This window comes from Balaenoptera borealis, assembly GCF_965194805.1.
Source record: "Balaenoptera borealis genome assembly, chromosome: 10".
In the NCBI taxonomy this organism is placed as follows: Eukaryota; Metazoa; Chordata; class Mammalia; order Artiodactyla; family Balaenopteridae; genus Balaenoptera; species Balaenoptera borealis.
Genome location: NC_138874.1, coordinates 85,995,257 through 86,021,427, shown reverse-complemented (window position 1 = coordinate 86,021,427; position 26,171 = coordinate 85,995,257). Strand labels below are relative to the sequence as shown.

At 35.7% G+C, this 26,171-nt stretch overlaps 1 protein-coding gene across 2 annotated transcripts in view; it reads right to left on the bottom strand.

The window, feature by feature from the left end:
* Window positions 1-23,177, bottom strand: part of HELLS (helicase, lymphoid specific) — a 37,696-nt gene extending 14,519 nt beyond the window's left edge. For both annotated transcript variants that reach the window (XM_082406513.1, XM_082406514.1), the window contains exons 1-11: window positions 22,980-23,177; window positions 22,422-22,543; window positions 17,563-17,685; window positions 14,247-14,303; window positions 11,791-11,827; window positions 11,643-11,707; window positions 8,782-8,823; window positions 6,110-6,334; window positions 5,548-5,730; window positions 4,792-4,935; window positions 1,316-1,512 (exon numbers count right to left, since the gene is read on the bottom strand). In XM_082406513.1, coding sequence (XP_082262639.1) covers window positions 1,316-1,512; window positions 4,792-4,935; window positions 5,548-5,730; window positions 6,110-6,334; window positions 8,782-8,823; window positions 11,643-11,707; window positions 11,791-11,827; window positions 14,247-14,303; window positions 17,563-17,685; window positions 22,422-22,543; window positions 22,980-23,010 — 1,226 coding nt within the window. In that variant the 5' untranslated portion in view covers window positions 23,011-23,177. The remainder of the gene's footprint in view (window positions 1-1,315; window positions 1,513-4,791; window positions 4,936-5,547; window positions 5,731-6,109; window positions 6,335-8,781; window positions 8,824-11,642; window positions 11,708-11,790; window positions 11,828-14,246; window positions 14,304-17,562; window positions 17,686-22,421; window positions 22,544-22,979) is intronic.
* Between the last annotated feature and the right edge of the window lie 2,994 nt (window positions 23,178-26,171).

Below are 26,171 nucleotides of genomic sequence, written 5' to 3'. Positions count from 1 at the left end.
TAACTCAGTGGAAATGCATAGGACCTGGAAATCTTGCCTTTTAATAAATGTTCCTTAAGACAGCCTGGCCTTGGGCTAATATCTGGTCACCAGAGGTGGAATACATTCTCCAGATAAAACATTAAAAGTTATTCTCCCATATAAAATTAACGTTCTTCCTTCACTGATGCCAAAGTAAGTATAAATCAATTATTTTGCCCTCCTGATTTTGATACTTCTATGTTAATTATTTTTAATGTCTGGTAAGATTATTTACTCTTCCGTTCTGAGTATACTAATGATTTTCTGAAAACTATGTTTATATTTTGATTTTTATTATATAAGCTAAGATTCAAACAGTTTCTAGAGTAAAAAGCATGAGGGTGAAACTGGGAGACCCTGGTTATATTTTTGACTCTGGCATTAACTAGTTATATTTTTAATAACTTGACACTTGGGTTTTCTTATGTGTGAGACAGGGGATGTATCAACCCCTATCCCTTCAACCTCTCTATCTCTTGTTTGTGAGAAGATAATGAGAAAAATACACCTGAAAGTGTTTCACAAAGTTAAGACAATAAGAAGCTTTATAAAAATATGTTAAGGCAGGGAATTCCCTGGCAGTCCAGTGGTTAAGACATTTGGGGCTTTCACTGCTGTGGGCCCAGGTTCGATCCCTGGTTGGGGAGTTAAGATCCCGCAAGCCGTGCAGTGTGGCCAAAAAAAAAAAAAAATTTTTTTAAGGCAGCATAAAACAGTTTGTCTCTAATTAATCAATGCAATAAAAGCTTTTAGATAATCTTTTATTTACCTCCTCTCATAATTTGTGTCAAAAGTAGAACATACTTTTTGGGGGAAGGGGAATTGGAGGAAGGTGGTTAAAACGTACAAACTTCCAGTTATAAAGTAAATAAAGACCAGGGATGTAATGTACAACATGGTGACTACACTTAACACGGCTCTATGATATATAGGAAAGTTGTTAAGAGTAGATCCTAAGAGTTCTCATCACAAGGAGAAAAACTTTTTCTTTTCATTTTATCTATTTGAGATAATGGATGTTAACTAAACCTACTGTGGTAATCACTTCACAATACATATAAATCAAACCGTCATACTGTACATCTTAAACTTATACAGTGATATGTCAATTATTTCTCAATAAAACTGGAAAAAAATAAAATAAAAAGAGCAGAACATATATACCCCAAAGAACTGGCCAAAAGCTATCACTTTAATCCAGCTACCTAGAAGACAGAAATTAATTTTAACTATGAGCACAGATTTTGAGACAGTTAGAAAAACATAGGAAATAATTAAATAACCGCTTACCTACCTTTTCAAGTCATCAAATACATCTGGCAACAAAAAGTTCAGCAATGACCAAAGCTCTGATAAGTTGTTTTGCAAAGGAGTACCAGTCAAAAGAAGCTTATTATCCGCATTGAATCGTTTTAATTCCCTGATTAGGCGGCACTTCATGTTCTTAATCCTGTGTCCTTCATCTACTATTAAGTATTTCCAGTAGCAATTCTAGAAAAGGAATTCAGGGGAAACTTTTTATATGATGATCTCACAATTTTTCCTAAAAGCAATTTTAAAGATAAAACCTCTTTATTAGGAATGGATGTTCGATTTTATCAAATGGTATTTCTATACCTATTGAGATGATCATGTTTTCCTCTGATCTACTAAGAGAATGAGTTAATTTCCTAAAACTGATATATACTTGTGTTGCTGAAATAGACCTCACTTGGTCCTGAACTAATAAAGTCCACCTGCTGTTATATATTTCAGATCTCTCCATTCACATTCTTTAGTCAAAGCAGTCTGTAGTTTTCCTTTCTAATGCTCTGTCAAGTTTTAATTAGTGTTATCTTGCAGTCCTAAAAAAAGAACTGAAGGACTTTATTAGTTCTATATGCTCTGAAACATTAAATATCGTTAGAATTTTCATTCTTGAAGCCCACATCTGAGATTGACACTCTTTTTTTTATCTGATGGTGTTCTCAACTTCTTACATAGTTATTGGTTTGTTTAGGTTTTTCCTTTCTTCTGGAGCTAATTTTGGTAATTTATATCTTCACAGAAAGCTAACCATTTACTTTCATTAAGTTGTCATGAAAATTGTTTTAATTTCTCATCTTTAATATCTGTGCTCTTTTATTTTGATTAAGCAAACTTAAGTTCCTCTGTTTTACTGTGTAAAAATACAGAAATATGCAATATTTCTGGGAAATATAAGTACCAAACTGGCAACTGTAGGTATCTTGGATAATGGGATTGGCAAATTGGGGGAAGAGTATGAAATGGGCCATCTTTTGCATTTTACTTTATACATTCATAGCAAAATGAAAAGAAAATTTTAAAATAATATTATGACTTCTTTAATAAAAAACTTGGAACTCTTTTTCTGATAAGGCAAACAAATCAGATAGGCTGAATAATCTCTCACTATATCTACCTTAACAAAATGAAACAAAATATACAACATCCTTCATAAATGAATAAGCAAAAGAGAAAACCCCAATGCAACAGAAATGGTGAGGAATCTGATAAATGAAGTAGTAAATGGACTCATTTACTTCTGCTGCCACTCAGGAATAGGAGTCCTGTACCCCCAATGCCATCAACCCCTAAAGCTAGGATCCTTGAAATAATAACAAAAATTCAGTGAAAGGGAAAATTACAAAAATTCTAGCCACTGGCAAATGGAATTGACAAGGAAGCTTACTGTTTCAATATGGTCTGGCTATGGTAATCAAAATAATTAGAAGATATTCATGTTATATTATTTAGTAGAAAACAGGTGTTTCAATAAGCAACATAAAGTATTACCATATTTATAAATTATACCTATATGCTAACAATAGTTATATAACACAGCAGTAGTAATTCTCAGGTAGAATTACAAGTGCTTTCAGGTCTTTCTGTACACTACTTTTTCCTACATGCAATATGTATTACTTTTACTGTGAAGAAATAACTGCAAACCACATTCCAAAGTTCTACCAGCACACAAGTAAAATCTGATATACAGTTGAATCTTGAGCAACACAAGTTTGAAATGCACAGGTCCACTCATATGCAGATTTTTTCAATAGTAAATACTACGTATGTACTACATGATTCACGAGTGGTTGAATCCAGATCCGGAACTGTGGATATGGAGGGCCCACTATAAAATACATGCAAACTTTCTACTGCACATAGGGTTGGCGCCCCTAACCCCCATGTTGTTCAAGGGTCAACTGTACTGGTCAGAGTCAAACAAAGCAGTAAAGAACTGTATGTGAAATACGTGGAGCAGTGAGGAAGAAGTTCAAAACACCAAAAAATGAACTGAGAGAGGCAATGAGAAGTCCATTTTCCAATTGCATTACAATAACTTGGGCACTAATAAATAACTAGCTACAACACAAAGAAAAACAGATATGGGAATGTTATGCCATAGTAGATCCATAAGATAGTAAAAAATAACTTGTCTTCATATATTCCACTATTTAATTAAAATTAAATGGATAAGTTCTATATACTTAAAGCACTTGTCAGAGACATCTGTAATACATTCACAGATTAGGTCTATGTCTGGCTGATTCTAAAATGGTGTTGTGGAGGGAATTCCCTGGTGGTCCTGTGGTTAGGACTCTGCGCTTCCACTGCAGGGGGCACGGGTTCGCTCCCCGACCGGGGAAACAGGATCCTGCATGCTGTGCGGTGCAGCCCAAAAAATTAAATTAAAGTAAATTAAATTAAATTAGAAAAAGAAAACAAGGAGGGCTTCCCTGGTGGCGCAGTGGTTAAGAATACACCTGCCAATGCAGGAGACACGTGTTCGAGGCCTGGTCCGGGAACATCCCACATGCCGCAGAGCAACTAAGCCTGTGTGCCACAACTACTGAGCCTGTGCTCTAGTTCCCGCGAGCCACAACTACTGAGCCCACATGCCACAACTACTGAAGCCTGTGTGCCTAGAGCCCGTGCTCTGCAACAAGAGAAGCCACGACAATGAGAAGCCTGCGCACCGCAACGAAGAGTAGCCCCCGCTCACCACAACTAGAGAAAGCCCGCTCGCAGCAACGAAGACCCAACACAGCAAATTAATTAATTAATTAATTAATTAATTTAAAAAAAAAAGAAAACAAGGAAAAAATTTTTAATTTTAAAATTAAAAAATAAAAAATAAATGAATAAATAAAATGGTGTCATGGCTATAGATTAAAGTACCAAAGGCTTTAATTTTCTTGTTAGAGACTACAACCTTCATCTCAATCGTTCTTTTTCTTTTTATAATTTATTTATTTTATTTATTTTGGCTGCATTGGGTCTTCATTGCTGAGTGTGGGCTTTCTCTAGTTGCAGCAAGCAGGGGCTACTCTTCGTTGTGGTGAATGCGCTTCTCACTGCCGTGGCTTCTCTTGTTGCAGAGCACGGCTTTAGGCACGTGGGCTTCAGTACTTGTGGCATATGGGTTCAGTAGTTGTCACTTACGGGTCCTAGAGTGCAGGCTCAGTAGTTGTGGCGCACGGGCTTAGTTGCTCCCCATCATGTGGGATCTTCCCAGACCAGAGCTCGAACCCGTGTCCCCTGCATTGACAGGCAGATTCTTAACCACTGTGCCACCAGGGAAGCCCATCAATCTTTCTGTTAATATAAACCTCCAGGTTCTAAAGGAATATGCACAATGCAATCTATTACTTCCATCAGAAAAAATAAATAAATAAACAAATGCTACTGGATGGTGACAAAGTGTTATAAGTTAAGAAAAATGTGATTTATGGATTACAAAGAATCCAATAAGACCATTCATACCTGTAATGCATTTCGGTCTCTCATGGCTATCTCAAATGAAGTGATCACCACAGGATGAATCTGCAATGTCCCTTTCCGTTTGTGAATATGCTTTACCAATTTTCGACGTTCTTGCTGGGTCCCATGATATAACATAGTAGGAATCTGAAAGATTTTATATTGATTTATAACAAACTTTAGAACAAAATGTAAATAACAATTTGTAAAATATAAAGTTAATCATTTCTGAGAGAAAAAATATAATTTAACTTAACTTTAGTTCTATATTTCTATAGCAAAATGAGTCAATCAATTCTAATAAATTATTGGGCTACTATGGGAGGATAAAAAAGCCATAAAACCAAATTGAGTGTAAGGTGAGAGAGATGGCAAAGTTATTTTTGGAATATATACTTCTCATAATGCAATGATGTAGCTAAAACGCATAGGTATGGAAGGAAAACACCATAATAAGGATGAACAGAATTAAAAAATAAATTCTACCCAGGTCTATCTCAGGTGAGTCAAATTATTCAAGGCACTAAAAACCACCCAGGGATGTTTTAGGCAAGATGTCTGAGATTACTATAGAAACTTAGTTTATTCTATATAAACTTAGAGAAGGTATTGCTGAGATTGAAAGATAAGTCAAATAAGATATAGTGCTACACAGAAGTCAACATAATTTTAGTTAAGAGATCTATAACTTAATTCAGGCAACAAAACAATAAAACATTTGTAATGATAATATATTTAATAAAAGGAAACATGTCTTACTTCTGGTGTAAATCTTTGGAATTCAGCCATCCAGTTAGGAAGTGTAGACAAAGGGCCACAGACGAGAAAAGGTCCAGGTACTCCTCTCTGAATCATCAATGCAATTGTAGCAATGCATTGAACTGTCTTTCCCAATCCCATTTCATCTGCTAAAATGCCATTAATTCCATTTTCCCAAAGCATCTGGACAAAAATAATATACACTGTATTTAAATGCTGACATAAACACCTATTGAATCAGCAGTAAGTTTATTTCTTCTTTTAACCCAAAGATGATAATTATGATGAGACTGACATATTCACACTGTAAGTTATAATAACACTTGTGGGAAGTCAGTTATCAAAGCCATAAAAATGTTGATAGCCTTGAATAAGATAATTTTTCACTTTCAAAAATTTACTCTGGGTAAATAAGTTAGAAAATAAGTATTTACACAGAAATGTTTGTTTTATATATAATAGTGAAACAAAGAAGGAACAACTCAAGTTGTGTTACATCATATTAATAGGTTATCATATAGAAATGAACCAATATCTTGTATTAAAATTGAGGATTCATTACCCTAAGCCATTCCATGCCTTCCACTTGGTACCATCGCATCACTCCTCCTGTGAAGTGTTTTGGTTGCTGAAAGGGTACTGGCTGTCCATTACATTTCCGAACTGGGTCAAAAAAGAATTTAGTATTTTGCCTAACTGTTTGAGATAATCTATCTTTAATTTTACTATTTGAATCTTTATTTTTCTGAAGATCTTCTACACAGAGATTAGAAGAGGAGCTTTCATCCTGTAAAGAAAAAAGTTTAATTAGAAGTTTAATACATAATAATGCTGCTACCCTCCATTAATCAGAGAATGTAACTGCTAATCAAAATTTGACCAGTCGTATAATCATTGGGTATGAAAAAATAAAGCTACATGTTTAATAAAACCCTCTAGACTGTTACTTCCCTTCCCCCACAAATTCAAAGCCACTGGAAAAAAAAAAAACACTTCTGAAAATAACCCTTACATATAACAGGCATATACTTCTGAAATGACCTTTACAATTATACATCCCTTCCAAACCTCTAAAATGTGCTACCCAAGAATTTATTAAACTATTTTCTTAATAATTTCCTTCATCCATAGGAAGGATAACAGATAATGTCTGTTAAAAAAAATATTTTCAAGGAACATAAAAATATTTACTTTCATCTAAGTAATTACTTTCACTACAGGCAAAGGGGCAAAGTAAATACAGTTTAAAAACTCACTATATCAAACTTAAGAATGTCAATTTATCTGTGACACAGCACCAACTTATGACCAATGGTAGATTTTTATTGGTTAGCTATGTCCACAACTCCATTTTAAGAAAATGAAAACAAGGATTAAGTCAATTCAAAGGGAAGTCTTACAAATGGTAAGTCTTATAAATGATGCCACAACTGCATATTCAACTGAAAAAATAGGAAACTTGAGTTTCACCACTCCATACATAAAATCTGTGATGAAACGATATACCTAAACATCAAACCCAGAACCATAAAGCTTTTAGAAGAAAACAGAGAATAACTTGATAACCTTGTGATAGACAAACACTTCTTATACAAGACAAAAAAGCACTAACCACCAAAAGAAAAAAGGTAATGATTTGGGCTATTACAAAATTTAAAATTTTCTGCTTATTAAAAGATATCATTAAGAAAATGAGTAGGCAAGCCACGAACTTAAAGAAAATACAGTCTATATATGTGACAACAATGAGATTATAGAACTCATATATCAACAAAAGGACAAATAACCCAGTAACTGGGCAAAAGATATGAACAGAAACTTTACAAAAGAAAACATATAAACAGCCATTACAAACATGAAAATAAACTCTACATTAGTAATTAAGAAAAGGCAAAATAAAACTACATGAGATTCATTTCACATTCAGTAGAATGGCTAAAATCAAAAAGATTAACAACATGAAATGCTGGCAATAATGTGAACTGAAACTTTCATACACTTCTTGTGAGAGTAAAATGGTGTGTTCACTTTGGAAAAAGATCTGTACTTTCTTATAAAGTTTAATTACATTTACCATATGACCCAGCAATTCCATTCCTAGGTATATACCGAAAAAATATCAAAACGTGTCCACACAAAGATCTTTACACAAATTATCATAGCAGCCTCATTCAGAATAGTCACAAAGTGGAAACAATCCAAATGCTCATGAGGAAAATGGATTAAGACATTATAATATTCAATGGAATACTACTCAGCAATAAAAAGAAACCGACTAGTAACAAACTCAACAACATCAATGATTATCATCCACGCTGAATGAAAAGTAGCAGGAAATAAAAGAATACATATTTATATTTCATTTGTATGAAAACTAGATTGTGATAGAAGTTTTTTTAAAAAATTGGGCAAAACTACTATGATAGAAGTCAAGAGGCAGTTGCCTTTAGGTTTGGGGTGGGGAAATGACTGGAAAGGGATACAAGGGATCCTTCTACCATAATGAAAAGGTTCTAAATCTTGATTTGGATAATAGTTACACAGATGTATACATTTGTCAGGATTCTTCCAATGAACACAAGATCAATATGTTTATTTATTGTATATTATAAAATGTCAATTCCACAGTAAATTGTGGTAGAAGATTAGATTGGGCTTTATCTTTAAAAATGCAACTAAATATTTATTAAAAATATGCTTACTTCATCTTATTTACATTAAACATAGTTGGGTTATAACTGCATCATAAACCAATCCTTATACTGAACAAAGAATAAACCTTGTAATCATAGGGGTTTGGATAGTAAATACTCAGGTAACAAGGAACCTCTCTACATAAAATGAGGGGTTAGGGGTGGGGGTAAAATCAAGCCTTCCCAAACAGAACCAAAGAAAATCTTGAAGGCCAGAAACAAGATTAAAGTATCCCTCAGGGCTTCCACAAGCTATGGAATATATACATGTGGAATGTATATATCCATATGGTTACAGTTACTTGCATCATTGCTAGACTCCCACAGACCCATAAATTAATATTTACATACTAAGGAACATGCAATAGACCACTTAAACTTGATATATAAGAAGGATGTTAGGATAAAAAAAGCCAAATGGTTATTTTTTTTAAAAAGCTAAGAAATAGGATAACTAGTGAGAAAAAATGTACACTGGTGATTAAGAGATCAGGGAAGCAAATATGACTCCTAAATTTAATATCTATTATAAATCTCTTACCTCATTCTCCTTTTTACTTTTCTTAGCCACAGACAAAATTTCCTAAAACATTGAGAAAACAAAAACAAAATAACAATGAATGTGGTTCATTCATTTATTTAACAAATGTTTATTCTTGTTCTGATTTTATGCCAGGAAATGGGGATAAGCCTTGAAGGTAATTAAAATACAGGTGGACCTCAGACAAAATTAAGCCCATAGAATCTTTTTTTTTTTTTTTACAGTCCAGGTCTTTTATTTTCTTTACACCATCATGTCATGAATTCATAGGGAATGAAGCCGATAGCATCTTATAAAATTCTGAATTCGTTAGCAGCACTTAAAAATTGGGATATTTACTCCTAAATTTTCCAGCTTTTTTTTTTTTTTAAGTCGAAGCTTATCTGAATAGACTAAGTCCAAATTCGCGAAGTCCTCTAGTACAGAGGCTGGCAAACTACAGACCGTGGACCAACTCCAGCCAGCAACCTGTTTTTATAAATGTCTAAATAAAGTTTAATTAGAACAAAATCAGGCTCACTGGTTTACAGTCTGTCTATGGCTGCTTTCTGGATACAACGGCAAAGTTCAGGGTTGATTAGTTACCCACAAAACTACTCAAAGCCAAAAATGTTTACCATCTGGCCCTCTACAAAAAAAGTTCTCCAAACCCTGCTCTAGGTTACTACCATTATTCAAGGATTCACTCCCAAATGTATTAGTCCCAACTCCAGCCCACTTTAGGCCTCTCTCTGGATTAGAGGTCTGAGTTTGCAATCCTGAGCAAGAGGCAAAGACAAATACATTAAAAATACAGAATAAAAGTGTTCTGATTTTGAATTACCTACTAGATGCTAAGGGTAAGGAGACAATGTCCCTGGTGACTTAGGAGAGTATTATATCAAATTATCTGAAAAAGTTGTCATCAAGGCATAATCATTAAAGACAGAATTAGGCTGTATTTCAAGCAGAAAGAATAGCATGTGCAGAGGACCAAGGGAATAAAATAGTATGATACATTCAAGAAATTTTAAGCATATCTCAAATTTGAGATACACAGGAAAATGACAGGACATGTAAGTGACTGACACCACATACATACATACATGTGTATATGTAAAGTATTATGTAAGTATAGATATTCATATTCTAAGGCCAAAGAGATTTTATATAGAGAACTGATAGAAGGGTTGTCTTTTAAAATGGCTAGATAAGCTGAACCTTTTTGGAGAACAATTTGTGAATGACTCAAAACAATACCAACTACTAAGTATTCTTTTTAGAAATTAAACCTCCTAAACTCCTGACACTGCTTACCTCTATAGCTTCATCCTTCACCACTTGTTTGTTTACAAACTGGAACCAAATATAATTTCCTTTTAAGTTTTTTTAACTTTCCAGGAACTCTCCTGCCTCTGGACATTTGTCAAAGGTTATTATCTCTTCCTACAACACATCCCCAGTATCTTCCCTATATCTTACTATTTCCCTATTAACCTATCCCCACCTTTAAATGATTTAACTTTTATCCCTCAAGTCTCAACTTCCTAGATGAAACCTTTATGAACCTCATGCTTGAGTTAAGAGCCCCTCTATATGCTCAATAGCATTTTCCAATTATCCAATTATATTTGACTACTTCCTTCTAAATTTTTCTCACTGGATATAGGCTAAGGCAAAGACAGTGATTATGTTGCCGAGTCTAAGCTCGTACCGCTCACTGCCTGACAGGTCAATAATCAAAAGAGACGAGTTGCTGGGGCAAGGAATAACAACTTTATTCGGAAGGCCAGCAAACTGAGAAGATGGTGGGCTCATGCCCCAAAGAACCATCTTGCCCAAGTTAGAATTCAGGCTCCTTTTATACTAAAAGGGGAGGGAGTAAAGTCAAACATTTCCTGGTTCCCATCAGCCTCTGAAGGGGATGTGTTAATTTCTTCCTCCCTGCGGTCATTCACAGGTGGGCCTGGTTAGTATGTTTCCTGTGAGCTAAACAAAGGTATTTTAGCTTAATGCTCATTCCTGGGAAGCAGGGTTCCCAGAGATGGGCCATTATGTATAATTTAAGCTTATAGGCAACATCCCTTTAGTGATTAACTTATAATACAAAAGGTTCTTCCCTATTACAATTACCTTTCTTTACTAATTGATCTTATCCACTTAGAACAAAGTTTGTCCATAGCAGATATGCCACCAACATTTGATGAATTAAAATAACAGCCATGTGATTAGTTAAAACTTCAATAAATCTCATTAATAGTGTTTTTCAAACTGCAGGCTGAGTGTGTTCCATAATAAATTGAGTGGGTCTCAACTATTATTTTTAAATGGGAAAAAAGGGAAAATATCAGAGTACATCCCTAGACTAAAGACAAGTATTATGTGAAACTTTATACCTTATGAAGATGTAAAGAGTTAGAATCTCAGGTAAAAGAAAAATGGAGTAGGTAATCAAGGTTAGAATTTTTTTTAATATTAAGAATGTGATACATTAAATTATGCTTAAGGAATATTTAGGGTTTGTCATAACTGAGGACACGCTTTAATTAGTTTCTATTTAATGAGGTAATAAGTGAGAAGGTAAAAAAGAAATGGCTTTAGAAATGAGTTTATGACTTTAGTTCCTTAATGGTCTTCAAACAAAGAACAGAGTTCTTAAGATACAGTTTTGAGGTTCTAAGAAGTTATAATAATTTCTGATTAGGCCAAGCTCATGCTCCTTTAACAAACAGGAAGATGGTACCATCTTCCTCCTTAAAACACTTAACTGGCTGAAAACCCAGGTAAATAACAGTAATCAATACAGCTTTAAGGTGGTTCAAAACCCACAATAGGTTTTACTCAACATCGAATCTTATGTGTCCTTCCCCCTTTATTTTTACCTCTTTTGACATGACCTCTGAAATATTGTATGATTCATCTTCTCTTCCTCTTTTCTTTCTCATAACTATAAAAAAAAATTTATTTTTTATAGTAATTAAAACAAAAATATAAACACATAGTCTTCAAAACTGGAACAAGGAAATTTACCTGCATTCTCCTCACTTGCATCAATGGAATTTTTACCCTACAAAACAAGGATTTAGAGTATTATTTTCCTAAAGACTTCTATGGTATTATATGTTAAAAGGCACTGATTAGGTTAGCTTTCCTTGCAGTTGAACCACATCCACAACTCTTCACTATTATGCTTACCAAAAGGTAATCTTTTTCTGTATTTCCCTACTATAACCTGTTTGTAACCATATCCCTCTACTTTTTCCCAAAGACTCTACTTTCCTCAGTTTTCTTCCATGTAAGAGACATTTCAAAACTAAACACAGAAGGCATTTTATTTTGAAATTACCATGTACATCTTCTCTAACTGTATATTTATGCTGAAGATACTCATTGGGTATGGTATGGAAGGAGTACTCATTTTCAGTATAATTTATAAGTTAAATACAACTGACAGTAGAAATAAAAGAGAAAACCAACTGAAAAATTACTAGTGAAAGGAGATAAGGGAAAGGAAGAAGTGTTCAAAAACAAAGTTTCAGAATGAGAGCTGGCAAAGAATAGGTAGACAACATGTATGAAAAATAAAAATGACAAAGAAATAAGGTAAATATAAAAATGAAGTTAAAAATTTAAAGGATTAAAAAAGAAAATACCAAAAGAGACTAGTGAAATGGAATAGGCAGAATTTAATGGTTGACACCTTTAGAATAAAGGGAAAAAACCCCGAAACCTGGTATAAAAAGTTAGCTGGGTGAAAGTGAAGGCTGATTGAAATCAGCAGTTTGACGAGTATGGGGTAAATGGTTAAGCCAGTAAAATTATAAGTACATTCTTCAAAAACCCAAAATAAACTCCTGGAATTCGCAATTGAGTCAAACATCAGTTTTCCACAATTGCTTCTGTTGCAAAGTTATCTGCTATATACTTTAACATCACCAATAACCACACTAAGAATCAAGTAACTGGACTTAAAGATACCCTACCTATTTTTCCTGTTGGCATTTTGATATTTTCTAACAAAGGCAGTTTGGTATAGAAATTAAGTGTGGAATCCGAAATTAATCCTAGGTTCAAATCCTGGCATTACTATGTATTAGATATGTGACCTTCAAAGTTAGTCAATTCTCATTCACAATAGTTGTGTTCTATAAAGTCGCTGTGAATACTGAACTAGTGAACACTGAACCAGTGCATCTAGAAGAAATACAAGTTTAGGTTCCTGCAAGCCTCTGGTCACATCTTCATCAACTGATCAACGCATAACCCTATTTTATGTATGTTGCTGTTTAAACACACCTCATTTAAAACATATGCTGATTAACACTGAACTCAAAGCCAACAGCATTGTAACTCACATCTGAAGGAAGCTTATCTAACACACATATTTTCTCCATAAGGAACACCACAGCCTTCTTGCAATAGAAACACTAGACAGCACTTCAGCACAATGTGGCTGACAGTCTTTTAAACAGCAAAACCACCAAAACCACAAAAATGCAAAAATCATGGCATTAAATAGACCACAAAAAGGACACTTGTTTACACTGTGACAACTTAAATAAGGCAGATAGCTTTGTTTGACCTCAGCTGGGAATGTGCATGTTGGGAGACTCTAATTTTTTGCCATTCTGCATATGCACATGTCTGTGAATGACCACAAAAACACAGGTGACAAATTTTAGCGAGTAGGCTAAGTGGCAAGTATGGGATCTATAAATAATGAGGATGAACTGTGCCTTATCTCCTTGCATCAGTATCTTTATACATAAAATGTAGATAATAACAGTATCTCTACCTAACAGAGCTGCTTTGAGAATTAAGTAAAAACATGTAAAGCTTAGAACAATACCCGGCACATAGTAAGTACTCAATAAATGTTACCTTTATTGTTTCTCTTTTCACTAACACAAGTGTTGTTTGTACAATCCCTATCAATATGGCATTAAACAGCCTCATGTTAAAACGTATTTCCCAAAAAGATCACATCTAAAATTCAGGCTATCCCTAAATGAACGCTCTATCTGAAATGCTATTACCATATATGCCATATGTTCCAATTTTGGTTCCACTGCTACAGCTATGTACAAGATACAAATTTAGATTACTCTTATGGCTCCAAGTTGACATGATGAGGTTAGAGGGATGAAGAAGAGTAAGCATTACATGCTCCAAAAGAGCTGGCCACTTATAAAATGCCTTGAGGTATAAAATATTTGCAGATTTTTCCCCAGATAAGAAAGTGAAATTTTGCTATTATGAAATATAGTCCACAGAATAAGAAACGAAAAAGGTCATAGTTTAGCTCTCCTCCCATATCTAAAATACTGAGAAACAGATTTTACATATTTCTATGCAACCAACAAAGATAGGTTATCAGATAAAGAAGGTTAAAATTAAATAGATGATCAATAGTCAAAAGAATACAAGAGAATGTCTTCAATATCGAAGGTAACGTATACAAAATATTCTAGCTTACTGTTTATTACCTTAGTAACTTTTAAAGATTCCTTTTTTCTCTCCAATTTCTCTTTCTTCTTCTGTTCCTGTAAGATAATTTTTTCTTAGTGTCAAAAGTGGAAAATGCAAAGTATGAAACACACATCTCAAATAACTTAAGTTCACAATGAAGAAACTGTATATAAAAATTAAAAAACAAGAACTTGCGCTTCAAGCCTTTATGGAGTAACAGAGAACAGATTTACCCTCCTGCCTTAAGCAACTAAAATCTAGATAAAATATATCAATGGTTTTCAGCAACACACAGCAAAGGACAGTGAACACTGTCCTGTGAACAGATTTACCCTCTTGCCTTAAGCAACTAAAATCTAGATAAAATATATCAGTGGTTTTCAGCAACACGCAGCAAAGAACAGTGAACACTGTCACGAACGACGTGAATCTTCTGATTGCCCAGCTTACTGCCTGGAGGCAACTTCCAAGTGCAAATAATGGAGGAAGAACCCAAATAGAGCTCAACAGTCTCCCTGAGTTGAAAAGACAGAGTGCAAAACTCAGAGGAGCTAGCAAACCAAGGTCAGGTACCAGAGAGGAGACAGTCGCATACAAAAGAGGCTCTGAAGATCTGCAGTGGCATCCTCAGGCTGAGTACTGATCAGTGTGTGAGTCTAAGAAAAGGAAGGCCAGGAAAAGAGCAACTAGAAAGCAGGTAGAACAATCCCTGTGCTCACAAGGGCTCAGGAACAGTTCACATTCCCGTCAGCCAAAGCTGAAAGGCCTCTTAATGTATGGGGCTTCAAGAACATTCAGAAGAGGGACCAAGTTATTCTTGGACTAAAAAAGCTGTTCCATAAGCCCCCTAACAAAGCTTTAAAAGCAGAACAGAAAACGACTCAAACCATTTCCAAGAGGTGTTTAAAAGAGTATTTACCTTACAGTGAGTCATTAAGCTTGGTATTTGTTTTTCTGTTTCATTTTACCATAGGAAGGGTTAAAAAGGGCTTCAACAAAGGAAAAAGAGAATTTAGCAAGTGTAGCAAAATCTTGATTGATAACTGTTAAATGTGAATGATGGGGACAAAAGGATTTATTGTAGTGTTGACACTTGGCCCAAGTTTTTAAATCATACTTCTGGTGGACTATAAATAAATTATACAGTGTCTTAGATGATAAATGCAATGCGAAGAAAAGAACAAGGTAAAGGGGATCAGGAGTGTGAGGATGGAGGTGCCAGGTAACTTTATTTAAGGTTGTCAGGGCAGGTCTCATTGAGAAAATGTGTAAGCCAAAGCTTGAAGATGATGAAGTAAGCCAGGCAGGTATCTATTGAGAAGAGGGTTCCAAGTAGAAAACAGCCAGTGCAAAGGCCTAAAGGCCGGAAACACACCTAGAACAAGGTCTGAAAGGTATGGGGTTGAGGGAGGCAACCAGACTGCTTATAGTCTTGTAGGCCATCATAAGGACTCTGGCTTTGTTAGAAACAATGTAAGCTAGAAAGCAGTGAAACATCATTAAAATACTGCAAGGGGGTGGGGGGAAGCACTAAAGAAAAATAAATTCTTCACCCAGTAGAAAATCTTTCAAAAATAAAAGGTAAATGAAGACTTTTTCAGATATAAAAGCTAAAAGAACCTAACACCAACAGAAAATGCAAACAAATCTGTAATTACAGAAAGCAGATCAGTGGCTATCTGGTGATGAAGACAGGAAGTGAGGGATGGGAGAAAATTAAAAAGCGGCAGAATTCAGCCATAAAAAAAGAATGTGATCTTGCTATTTGCGACAATATGGATGGACCTTGAGGGCATTATGCTAAGTGAAATAAGAGAGAAAGACAAATACTATTATGATTTCACTTACATATGGAATCGTAAAAAAAAAAAAAAGAGCTCACAGATTCAGAGAACAGACCGGTGGTTAGGGGGTGGGGAGGTGAGGGGGGAGGTCAAAAGGTATAAATTTCCAGTTATAAAATAAACAAGTCATGGATGGGGGTGTACTACACAGCATGGTGACCATAGTTAATAATACTTATTGCATATTTGAAAGTTGTTAAGAGAGTAAATCTTAAAAGTTCCCATCACAAGGGAAAAAAATTTTTTTAACTGTGTACAGTGACAATGTTAACTAGACTTACTGTGGTGATCATTTTGCAATATATACAAATATTGAATCATTACACTGTACACCTGAAACTAATATAATGTTACATGTCAATTATATCTCATTAAAAATGGGGGGACAGGAAGAATTTTTTGGAATTAATGGTTATGTTCATTACCTTGGTTGTGGTGGCTTCATGGGTATACATTTTAAAAATGTACAGTTTTGTGTATATCAGTTATATTTCAATAAAGCAATTTTTAGAAAAGGGGACTGAGCAACATAAAATTCACAATTTCTGGCATCCAAAAAATATCACTGGACAGGATAAAAATCAGCTAACAGGTGAATAAAAAAATAAATGTTGGAGTAAAGCAATTTATATTGAGGAAACTCCAACAGCTCAAGGATTGGCAGGCAGCACAAGGCAACCCTGGAAGTGAGGATGAAGTTGGAACTAAAAACAGGCGTTTTGGTCTAAAGTCTGCTTAGAAGCAGTTACTCTTGAATGAAACACACCTTGAATGACAAAAGCAAACTATAGAAAAACTACATATAGTATGATACCATTCTTATAAGGCTCAAAATAAGCAAGACCAAAAATATACACTGTTTATGGACATATACATATGTGATATATGTTAAACTATTTTTTTAAGCAGAGAAATGATAAATACAAAATTCATGATGGTAATTACCTCTGGGTTAGGATGGTAAACGAGGCAAGGAGATGGGAAAGAGAAGCAGAAATGGAGGTGCAAAAATATTTAGAATGTCCTAGTTCTTAATTCTTGTTCATTTAATTAATACAGTATTCATAATTTTTAAAAAATGTTGGTATATTCATACAATGGAATGCTTCTTAGGAATAAAAATGATCTACTAAATAAATACACGTAAGTGAATCTTAAAAATATGCTGAGCTAAAGAAGCGAGACACCAAAAGAGTGCTTATCATATGATTCCATTTATTAATATTCTAGAAAAAACAATACCAATTTATAGTGGCAGAAAACAGAAACCAGTGGTTGTTCGGGGCCAGAAGCAGAGACCACTGAGAGAAGAAAACTTCATGGGATAATGGAAATGTTCTTTATCTTGACTGTGCCGGTGGTTACACAGGTCAAAACTCATCTAACTCTAAACTTAAAATGTGTGCAATTTATTGTATGTAATTTATATCTCAGTAAAGCTTATTTTAAAAATTTAAGCTGTTAGCTATAATCAATCACATATACATACCTCTAATTGCTGCTGTTCCATTTTAGTCAATAAAAATTTGGAGTAAATATTGCTTTTTTCAAGCAAATGCTGAAGTCTACGATATCGAATGTCCATGGACTCTCTATCCCAAGACATGCGAGCCTATCCAAAGAGAAAGTTTCCATAATTATTAATGGTTTCCTGACATACACTGATTTTTTTCTGCATAAGGTGTAACAAAGATGACTAAACAACTGCTCTTTAGGTTTAATATATTTCCTGTAATTCATGAAAAATATTTTTATAATATTAAATTCACTTACTAAAAATGGTTATCTTCCAAACAAAAACCTAGAATAGCTAAAAAAAATATGATTCTGGGGTTCAACAGGCAATCTGGTAAAGTATAGCTTGGCTACCAAAATACTGAAATTTCAGACACTGAATATATGGTTATTGGCATCTACAGAATTGAAGGTCCATTTTCAAAATATTTGAAATTAAAGTGAGAAAGCAAATATTTAATTCAGGTTGAATTTAAGTTTTTACAAAACCAAATGATTTCAGAAAAGAAAAATTTTATACACCAGTTTAATTTGAAGGAGCATTGGAATTAAAAGATAGTCTCATTAGCTAGGAATCAGAACATCTAGTTTTAGAATTTAAAAACTATATTGTCAAAATATTTAAACGTGCTAAATCTACTGTTTATTTCTTACAAGCTTCTTTCCTCCTCAGTATTGTGTTGCCCAAGCTTTGCCCTTACCTTTTAGCTTTCTACTCTCATACTCTTACCTTTATCTTTCACCTCTGTACGCCTTCCATTTACAAACCTCTGCTTTCCATATTACTTTTACACACCATTTATTTATTGATTTGTAAGAGTATACAACAGTCTAGTGGCTGAGGAGGAACCCTCTCAATTCATAATAAAAGTTAAACATCTTAAGAGAACAATAACAGAGGGCACAAGAGAGAAAACAAAAGCAACAAATAAATAGTATAGGTCAATGGTCCACAAACATTTTCTGTAAAAGGGCAAAGGGCAAATATTTAAATATTTGAGCATGATATGGTTTGTATTGCAAATACTCAAATCTGCCTTCGAGCAGTTATAGACAACATGTAAACAAAAGTTGTGTTCCAATAAAACAGACATAAGGCCAAATCCAGTTCATAATTTGCCAACCAAATACTGTAATCTGAACTCAAAAGAAAAGCATTAAGTGGGCTGAAGTCAACTGAGAGTTGAATATATGCAAATCTTACTAACCAGCAATTCCACTCCTGAGTGTGTGTGTGTGGTAAATTTAATTTAGTGGTTAAGGCTTGACCTTACAAATCAGACACCAGTATATATTAGCTTATATTTCCCAGATGTTATGTCATCTAACTTTTCTTTCAAAATAAATTTATTTTCTATTACAAAAGCAGTGACAATAAGATACCTAACAATAAATTTAATGAAATACATGCGCATTACAAGAAAATAAAAATTCTTTTAAAAATCATCCATAGTCTTACCCGTGCAGATAAAACTCTATTTTCAGTTCTTTTAGGACAGCCTTTCTTTTACTATTACCAACGTACTACTATGATTACAATAGTCAGTCACTTAATGAAATGGATATTATAAATGAGATGAAATTACTTAAAACTTTATAAAAATGAATTCCTAAATTTAACTTTAATTTTATATTTTAGTTAAAATACTTTGTGCTTAATTTATCTGCTGCCTTAAGTCCTGTTCAGAATAAATTAGCATACATCTTTAAAGTAATTAAAGCTTTAAGGTGCCATCATGGAACAATAATTTATAATATAATTAGAATATGCCAATGGTTAACCTTTAAACCCAGTCTTCTGTATTTCAAAATAATTCTATAGTAAATCTTCTCATCTATCATTACTCTTTCTTGACTTAATTTTGTTATTTGTTATATTAAAGTAAATTGTAGCTTCATCTGTGGAAAGTATTCAATACTGAGTGCCTGGCTGAAAGCATCTCTTGATGAGAGAGTGAGAGAGTATGCCAGTGGACACCAAGAGCATAAATTCTCCACTGTCTACCCCATTACCTCTCCCAACCCCAGTTTTATTTATTTATTTTTTGCGGAGGGAGTTCTATTTCAGGTTACACAATATGAACAGTTTTCCTTTTACCTTTCCAAGAACCCTCACAACTCTTACAATTCCCCTTCCCCCACTTACACAGAAGTTAAAGCTACTCTCAAGTATTCTAGACTAACAATGACTTCTTTCAAAAGGAAATGCAGGTGAAAAGTCAAAGAAAATAACTGTAGCAAATGAATGTCAAAATCATTCTCCAGGATCTTCACAAACCTTCAAATCTCCTAAAGCAAAGTAAATGCTTCTCATTAAGAACTTAAGCTAGCTCTTCCTCTCTTAAGTACTTCTAAATACATGCCCATAAATACTGAATTCTCCCAAAAGAAAAGGAATCATTACTTTTGTGTACTGAATTTTTTGGCTCCAAAGACATGTAAGAGAGAGACTTATTCTTAGAATTTTCTCTACAGTCACTGAGGGAATAATTTGTAAGTGTCAAGGGCAAAAAGCAATCAAATTCTTTCAATACCTGTACATAAAAAGACATGTAATAACAATGAACCACAATCCTACTAGGTTTTTAGCAAATTACACCCTTGCACTAATGGGATTGAAAAGAGCTTTATTCATGGAAGTACTGAAAAATGGATTAAAAATTGCTATTTTAAGTTCTATGATGCATAACTGCTAAAGAAAAGCTAGTTGTACCATACCTATCCCTCAAGAGTAACAATTCCAAAAAACGTTAGGATTGCAAAATGTTCAAGAGCTTAAAAATTTCACTGAAAGTAGCAGTTATTTTGACTCTTAGTTTAATCAGCAAATACTTATGGTACTACAAATTTTGACGGACCTTTTTTATTTATTTATTTAAAAATTTTTTTTTGGCCGCACAGCACCGCACCGCACCGCTTGTGGGATCTTAGTTCCCCGACCAGGGGAAGAACCTGGGCCCACAGCAGTGAAAGCCTGGAGTCCTAACCACTGGACCGCCAGGGAATTCCCTGATAGACCTTTTTTAAATGTGAAAATAATCTTTCTTCACTTGAACTCATGCATTCTTGAAATGTATTCTTATTACACCTCATATCTTTCTTCAAATAGCATTTCCTTAACCAACAATTTTCATGAGTTATAAAAGAGAACTACACTACTCAAAATTAAGGGTTTATCGCTAACAATCTCTGAAGTTGATTCTACTCTGGACCATGCCCCAGGATTCATCCTTTATAATTCACCTTGTTACAATGGCTTGTAAGTATATTTATTTTATTTATATAATCATATATGTTAGGTAATATATTATAAAATATTCTTTTACCTTAGTTAGAAATTCAATAGACATTTACTATAACCTACTAGTTGCCAGGTGCACAGCCTACAAAAACAAAACAGTGTGATGTGCCCTCAAGAAACAAAGTGAGAAAGAATCAAGTAAGTAAGGATAATACTGTGTAACAAAGTACTGTAGGAATTCATAGAATGAGTAAAGGTGGTTCAAGGTTGACCTCCCAATTCTGTTAAAATTTGTTAACATACACTACCTTACTGGATTATGGTCAACTACAGATGATCAGTAATAATGGAACTATTATATACTGGAGTGAAAGTATAGCAAGGTGGTTAAAAAGTGTGAATTCTGGAACCACATGGCCTACGTTACCATCTTTGTTCTGCCATTTACTGGCTGAGGGATCCCAGGCAACCTCTAGGTGCCTCAGTTTCCTCATCTGTAAAGTGGAATGAAAATAGAACCTAGTTTATAGACTATTTTAATAAAAGTAATAGTTTATACTAGTAATTAAACTAGTAAGTTTAATAACAGTAATCATAATGAGTTTAATAATGGTATCTACTTGATACTATTGAGGATTCAATGAGTAAAATACATGTACAGCATTCAGAACAGTGACTGACTCACAATAAATGATCATGTGGTGTCAAAAATGCTAACAAAAGAATCATTATTGTTGATATAAAATAGCAGGGAACTAACTAATTCATTACTTGCCTTTGGAGTGCATTATTCCCCAATTTGAGTAGTTTTGTAATTACATGGAGTTAATTCAATATTAATGTCCTCAGAGAGGTTTAATGTTAAGGACAAGAACTCTGGAGACAGCCAAATTTGAGTTCACTAGTGTGTGACCCGACCCCCAACTGCCTCAGTTTTGTCATATGTAAATGGAGATATCAAAAGTACCTAAATAACCATAATACTGGGAGGGCTAAATAAATTATTACAAGAAAATCACTTAGTAGGCAGCACATAAGCGGTAGTAGGTGTCAGTCTTCTTGCATATGCAATAATGAAGCAACAGGGTAGGACAGTACTGGAGTAAAATATACTTAAAAACTGAAGTTTTTCAAGAGGTTAAAAACTGCTTTTAGTAACGTACAAAATACTCTGTACCAGAAAACCCCAAGGATAATTAACTCTTCACTGAAAAAGTACATCACATTTTAACCTAAAGGATCCTACTTAGCAATAGCCCAAGAAATGGAAAAGAAAGCAAAAAACAAGTTGATCACTTAGGTGGAAAACAGCACTGAAAGAATTCACTAAAAATAATTCACTACCGACTTTGGAAGAATTATAATAGCTAAACAAGCAATTTGAAATGCTCACTTAAGAGAGATGAGGCCACTTTATAGACCAAGACTATATCTGATAGAAGCCTCATTCAAAGCTCATGCAAAAGTTTCTCAAAAATAGCATCGGTAAACAGATAAATAAGGAAGCCCGTTTTAAAGTTGATAAAAAACCAGACTAGTAAACTTAAGCACACAAACCACATCCCCGACGATGAACGTGATGCCTATTTTACCTTTTCTAGCATCTTCCTCTCTCTCTCTAGCCCAGCAGCTTCAAGCTGTTCTTCCTCCTCTACCATGGCTGGGGTAATCACGGCAGTCTCCGGCTGTGCGACCATATCTGGAGCTACGGACCCTAGGAGGGGGCAAGGCTTTTAAACTGCAGCTTTAAAAAATGACCAGTTACTCAACTTCCGAGTAAACAACCTTCCTCCCTTTCCCAGATGCATTTGAGGCAAACCATGAAGACCCAGGGGGACGCCAGTATCACCTCTCAGAAGACATCCTAAGTCTTCACTATGTCAACAAGTTGCCTGGACCCCAGTTTACAAATGGGGATGTTCGGGAAAACGCAGCTCCCCTGTGTCTAATCTCCTATACCATGCAAATATGCGCAGTTCCGGGTGTCCCCCACTCACTCCCCACAGAAAAGGTAACCCTCCTTTCCTCCTCAGTCTCTGCCCGGGGTCGCCTCTCCCCTCAAAAGCTCGGCTGCAGTCTCTCCATGCTGCTCCCGCACCCCCGCCCCAGACGCCGCCGCCCGCTCCGGGAGGCAGGTTCTCCTCACTCACCGCCGCTGCTCGCGGGGCGCTGCGCCGGCATGGCTGGACACACACTCCGGAACCGGGTGCCCTCCGCAAAGCGCCTGCAACGCCGCGCGCTAAAACCTCCCAGCCGCTTGCCGGTCCCAGTCTCCCGGCCAGGTGTCCAGCCAGAGAAAAACGCGCGCTTCTCCTTCGCGGGAAAACGCCGTCATCTCGCGATACTTCGTGCTCTCCACCCCGCCCCCGAGTCCCGGTGGCGCGAGACTTGGGGAAGTTTGGTTTTCGTCAGAACCCTCTTGGGGGACTGTGAGCGTTTACGGGGACCTCGGGTTTGGGGAAGCGGGGTTCTGCTGCAGAAGTCAGCCTTAAACTAGCTGTGTGATACTGGGCGAGTCTGCCTACCGTGGAGGGCCCGGTTTCCTCACGTAATTGATGATGGTGCCGCAGTACGCAGTCTTCAGTAGCGCTCTTGTTTGCAAGGTACCCTCACACACTGGCTAATGTGATTAAATCCTACCAACGGATGATCCTTTAGGTAGAAAGATGTACTGAGTATCCAGGTGAAGATGTCAGAGACAAATATTGCTAAACGTTGCCACCATCCGCAGTTCACATTTTGAGTGAAAATTCCCCGAAATGACCCAGAAGAGGGCTCTTTTTGTGGCTGGGATAGGAGAGAGAAATAAGAAGATTATGGTAGAGTTCTTGTTGAAAAGTTATTTCAGGATAAGGGAGAACTTAATGCAGTGATAAGCCTACCAGAGTGGCCAGTAGAAAAGACGTAAGGTTCAGGAATTCAATAGACCAGTTATTAGAGAAGGCACCTGAAGGGAAGAGCTGGGCTTTTGTCCTTTGGTTTTCACTTCAGCCTTCAGTCCCTCCCTTTCTTACCTGCAGTCCCTTTTAACAAGTTCTTTTGCCACCCCTCGCCCCAACCTCAGAATTTATGGTATACCTGCCATGTAACCACCTGTTTCCTCCATTTCTGATTCCAACAACTTTAATTATTTGTAATTGTACAAAATTTAAGGGTTTACAATGCACGTCACGTTCCTCATAACCATCTTCAGCAACCTTCATAACACTGAGATTAGCAGAGCAGATTGTTTTTATCCCTATATTATAGGTGAGAAAACTGATGTTCACAGAGGATAAATTAACTTGCCCAGAAGCCTACAGTCACTTTGTGATAAAACAGTAGCCAAACCCAGGTCTTTCGAAAACTAGTTCAGCATTAAGATAAATTATAACCTCCATTAGTAATTATTCTTAAATCATACCTCTTTCTTATCAAAGACAATAGCTATCAGTCAGTCTCACGCTACTAAGATTTTTGACCACCAAACTAACTCCGAAATTTCTTGCCCTGACTTTTGAAACACTGCTTTTTACCGGGGTTTCCCCTAAGGTACTGAAAATCTTTTCTTGTTCCCTCTTTTGAACTCAATTGTGGCCCACCCCCCCAATCTTTTCTCTGTCTGTTTTTTCTCTGTATACTTTGTTCCATGCAGTATCTGCTCTAGAGACTTCGATGATCAACTCAAGGCCAACAACTTCCCTTCTGATTCCTCAGAGATCAAATGGGGAAGATTTATCCAAACACACATGGGATGGAATTCAAGGCCATTTCATCTCATTCTCAAAGGACAGGAATCTCATCTAACATCTTAGCCCCACACTTGACACGAGTTGCACTGGGTATTTCCAGACACGTTTGCCACTGTGCAGACCTCAAGAGTGGCTATGAAAAGTTTTGTTCATTCACTTTAAGGGTATACATTTAAATGTCATCTGGGTACCTGTAACTTTTCTAGGTGCTGTACAGCAATGAACCAGGCAAACAGGATTCCTGTTGATATGGAACTCACCTTCCAGGAGTTGAGACAAATACGTATGTGTGAGAAATTCTCTGCAAAATATTAGAATAGAGTGGTGTGAGAGTAACTGGGTAGTTACTTTAGACTGGGTAATCAGGCATCTGAGGAAGTGACAGACTTTTAAGCTGGGAACCAAGTGTCAAGCAGCCAGCTAGCCCAGGGGAAGAATGGTCCAAGCAGAAGCTACAGCTAGGGCAAAGAGAATAAGGCAGGAATAAGCTTGGGTATGTTTGAGTATCAGAAGAGGACCAGTATGATTGAAGCAGAGTTGACAAGAGGGTGTGGCACAAAAAAATCAGAGGTAGACTGTCCAGATGAGCCACAAAATGCCATCTTCTAGATTTCTTAATGGCTTCACCATCCACCCAATCAAAGAAGTGAAACAAAACAGTCAAAAAACAAAACCACTGCTCCCTCTTGCTTATATGGCCCCACTTCCTGCCTACCTCACAAAGTAAACAATAGCTACAAGACAGAACTCCCCTTTCAGATTCCCAACACCAAACTTACAAACCTACCTGCATCTGACACCTTTTCCCCTTTCTCTCATGATATGCTCTGGATCCATCTCCCTGCAGCCTAATCAGGAATCTTAGATTATACATTACCCCATTCACTCTTTATTTCTTAAACCTCTACTGAATATTTTCCATTAGTACTTAAATACTTGAACACACACCAAAGTAACTAAGGAAATCAATGAAACGCATGGTCAAATTTAATGGACATCTCTCAGTCCTCATCTCAGCCTCATTGACACCTGACACTATCGATCACTTCTTTACGGAAACACACTTGGCCCTTGTTTTTCCTGACCCCCACACTCTCCTGATATTCCTATTTCTGACGTCTACTAGTTCATTCTCCTCTACCCAATCTTTAAGTGTTGAACTTTCTGAGTGAACCAGAAATAATCTGAGTTTCTAACTAATTGTATAATCTAATAAAAATATTATAAATGAAAGGTAGGTTCACTAGGAATGGTCCAAAATAAAAACAATCTATTCATCCATATCTATCATGTGTAGTGCCAAGCGCTATTTTGGGCACTAGCAGTTCAGAGGTAATAAAAGACAATGCTTCTGAACTCAGAGTTTACACTGTAGTGGAAACAATAGACAACTATATAAAATAATGTTAGCTAGTGGTAAGTAATAGATAACTATAAAGAAATATGAAGTAGAGTAAAGTCATGATACTGACAGAGCATGGGTAGAGAACATTCCGACTCTGAGTAAACTGACATTAAGTAGAGACCTAAATGAGAAGATAATATAAACCATACGAAGACTTAGGCAAAGAATATTTCCAAAGGAAAAGCAAGAGTAAAAGCCCTTAGGTA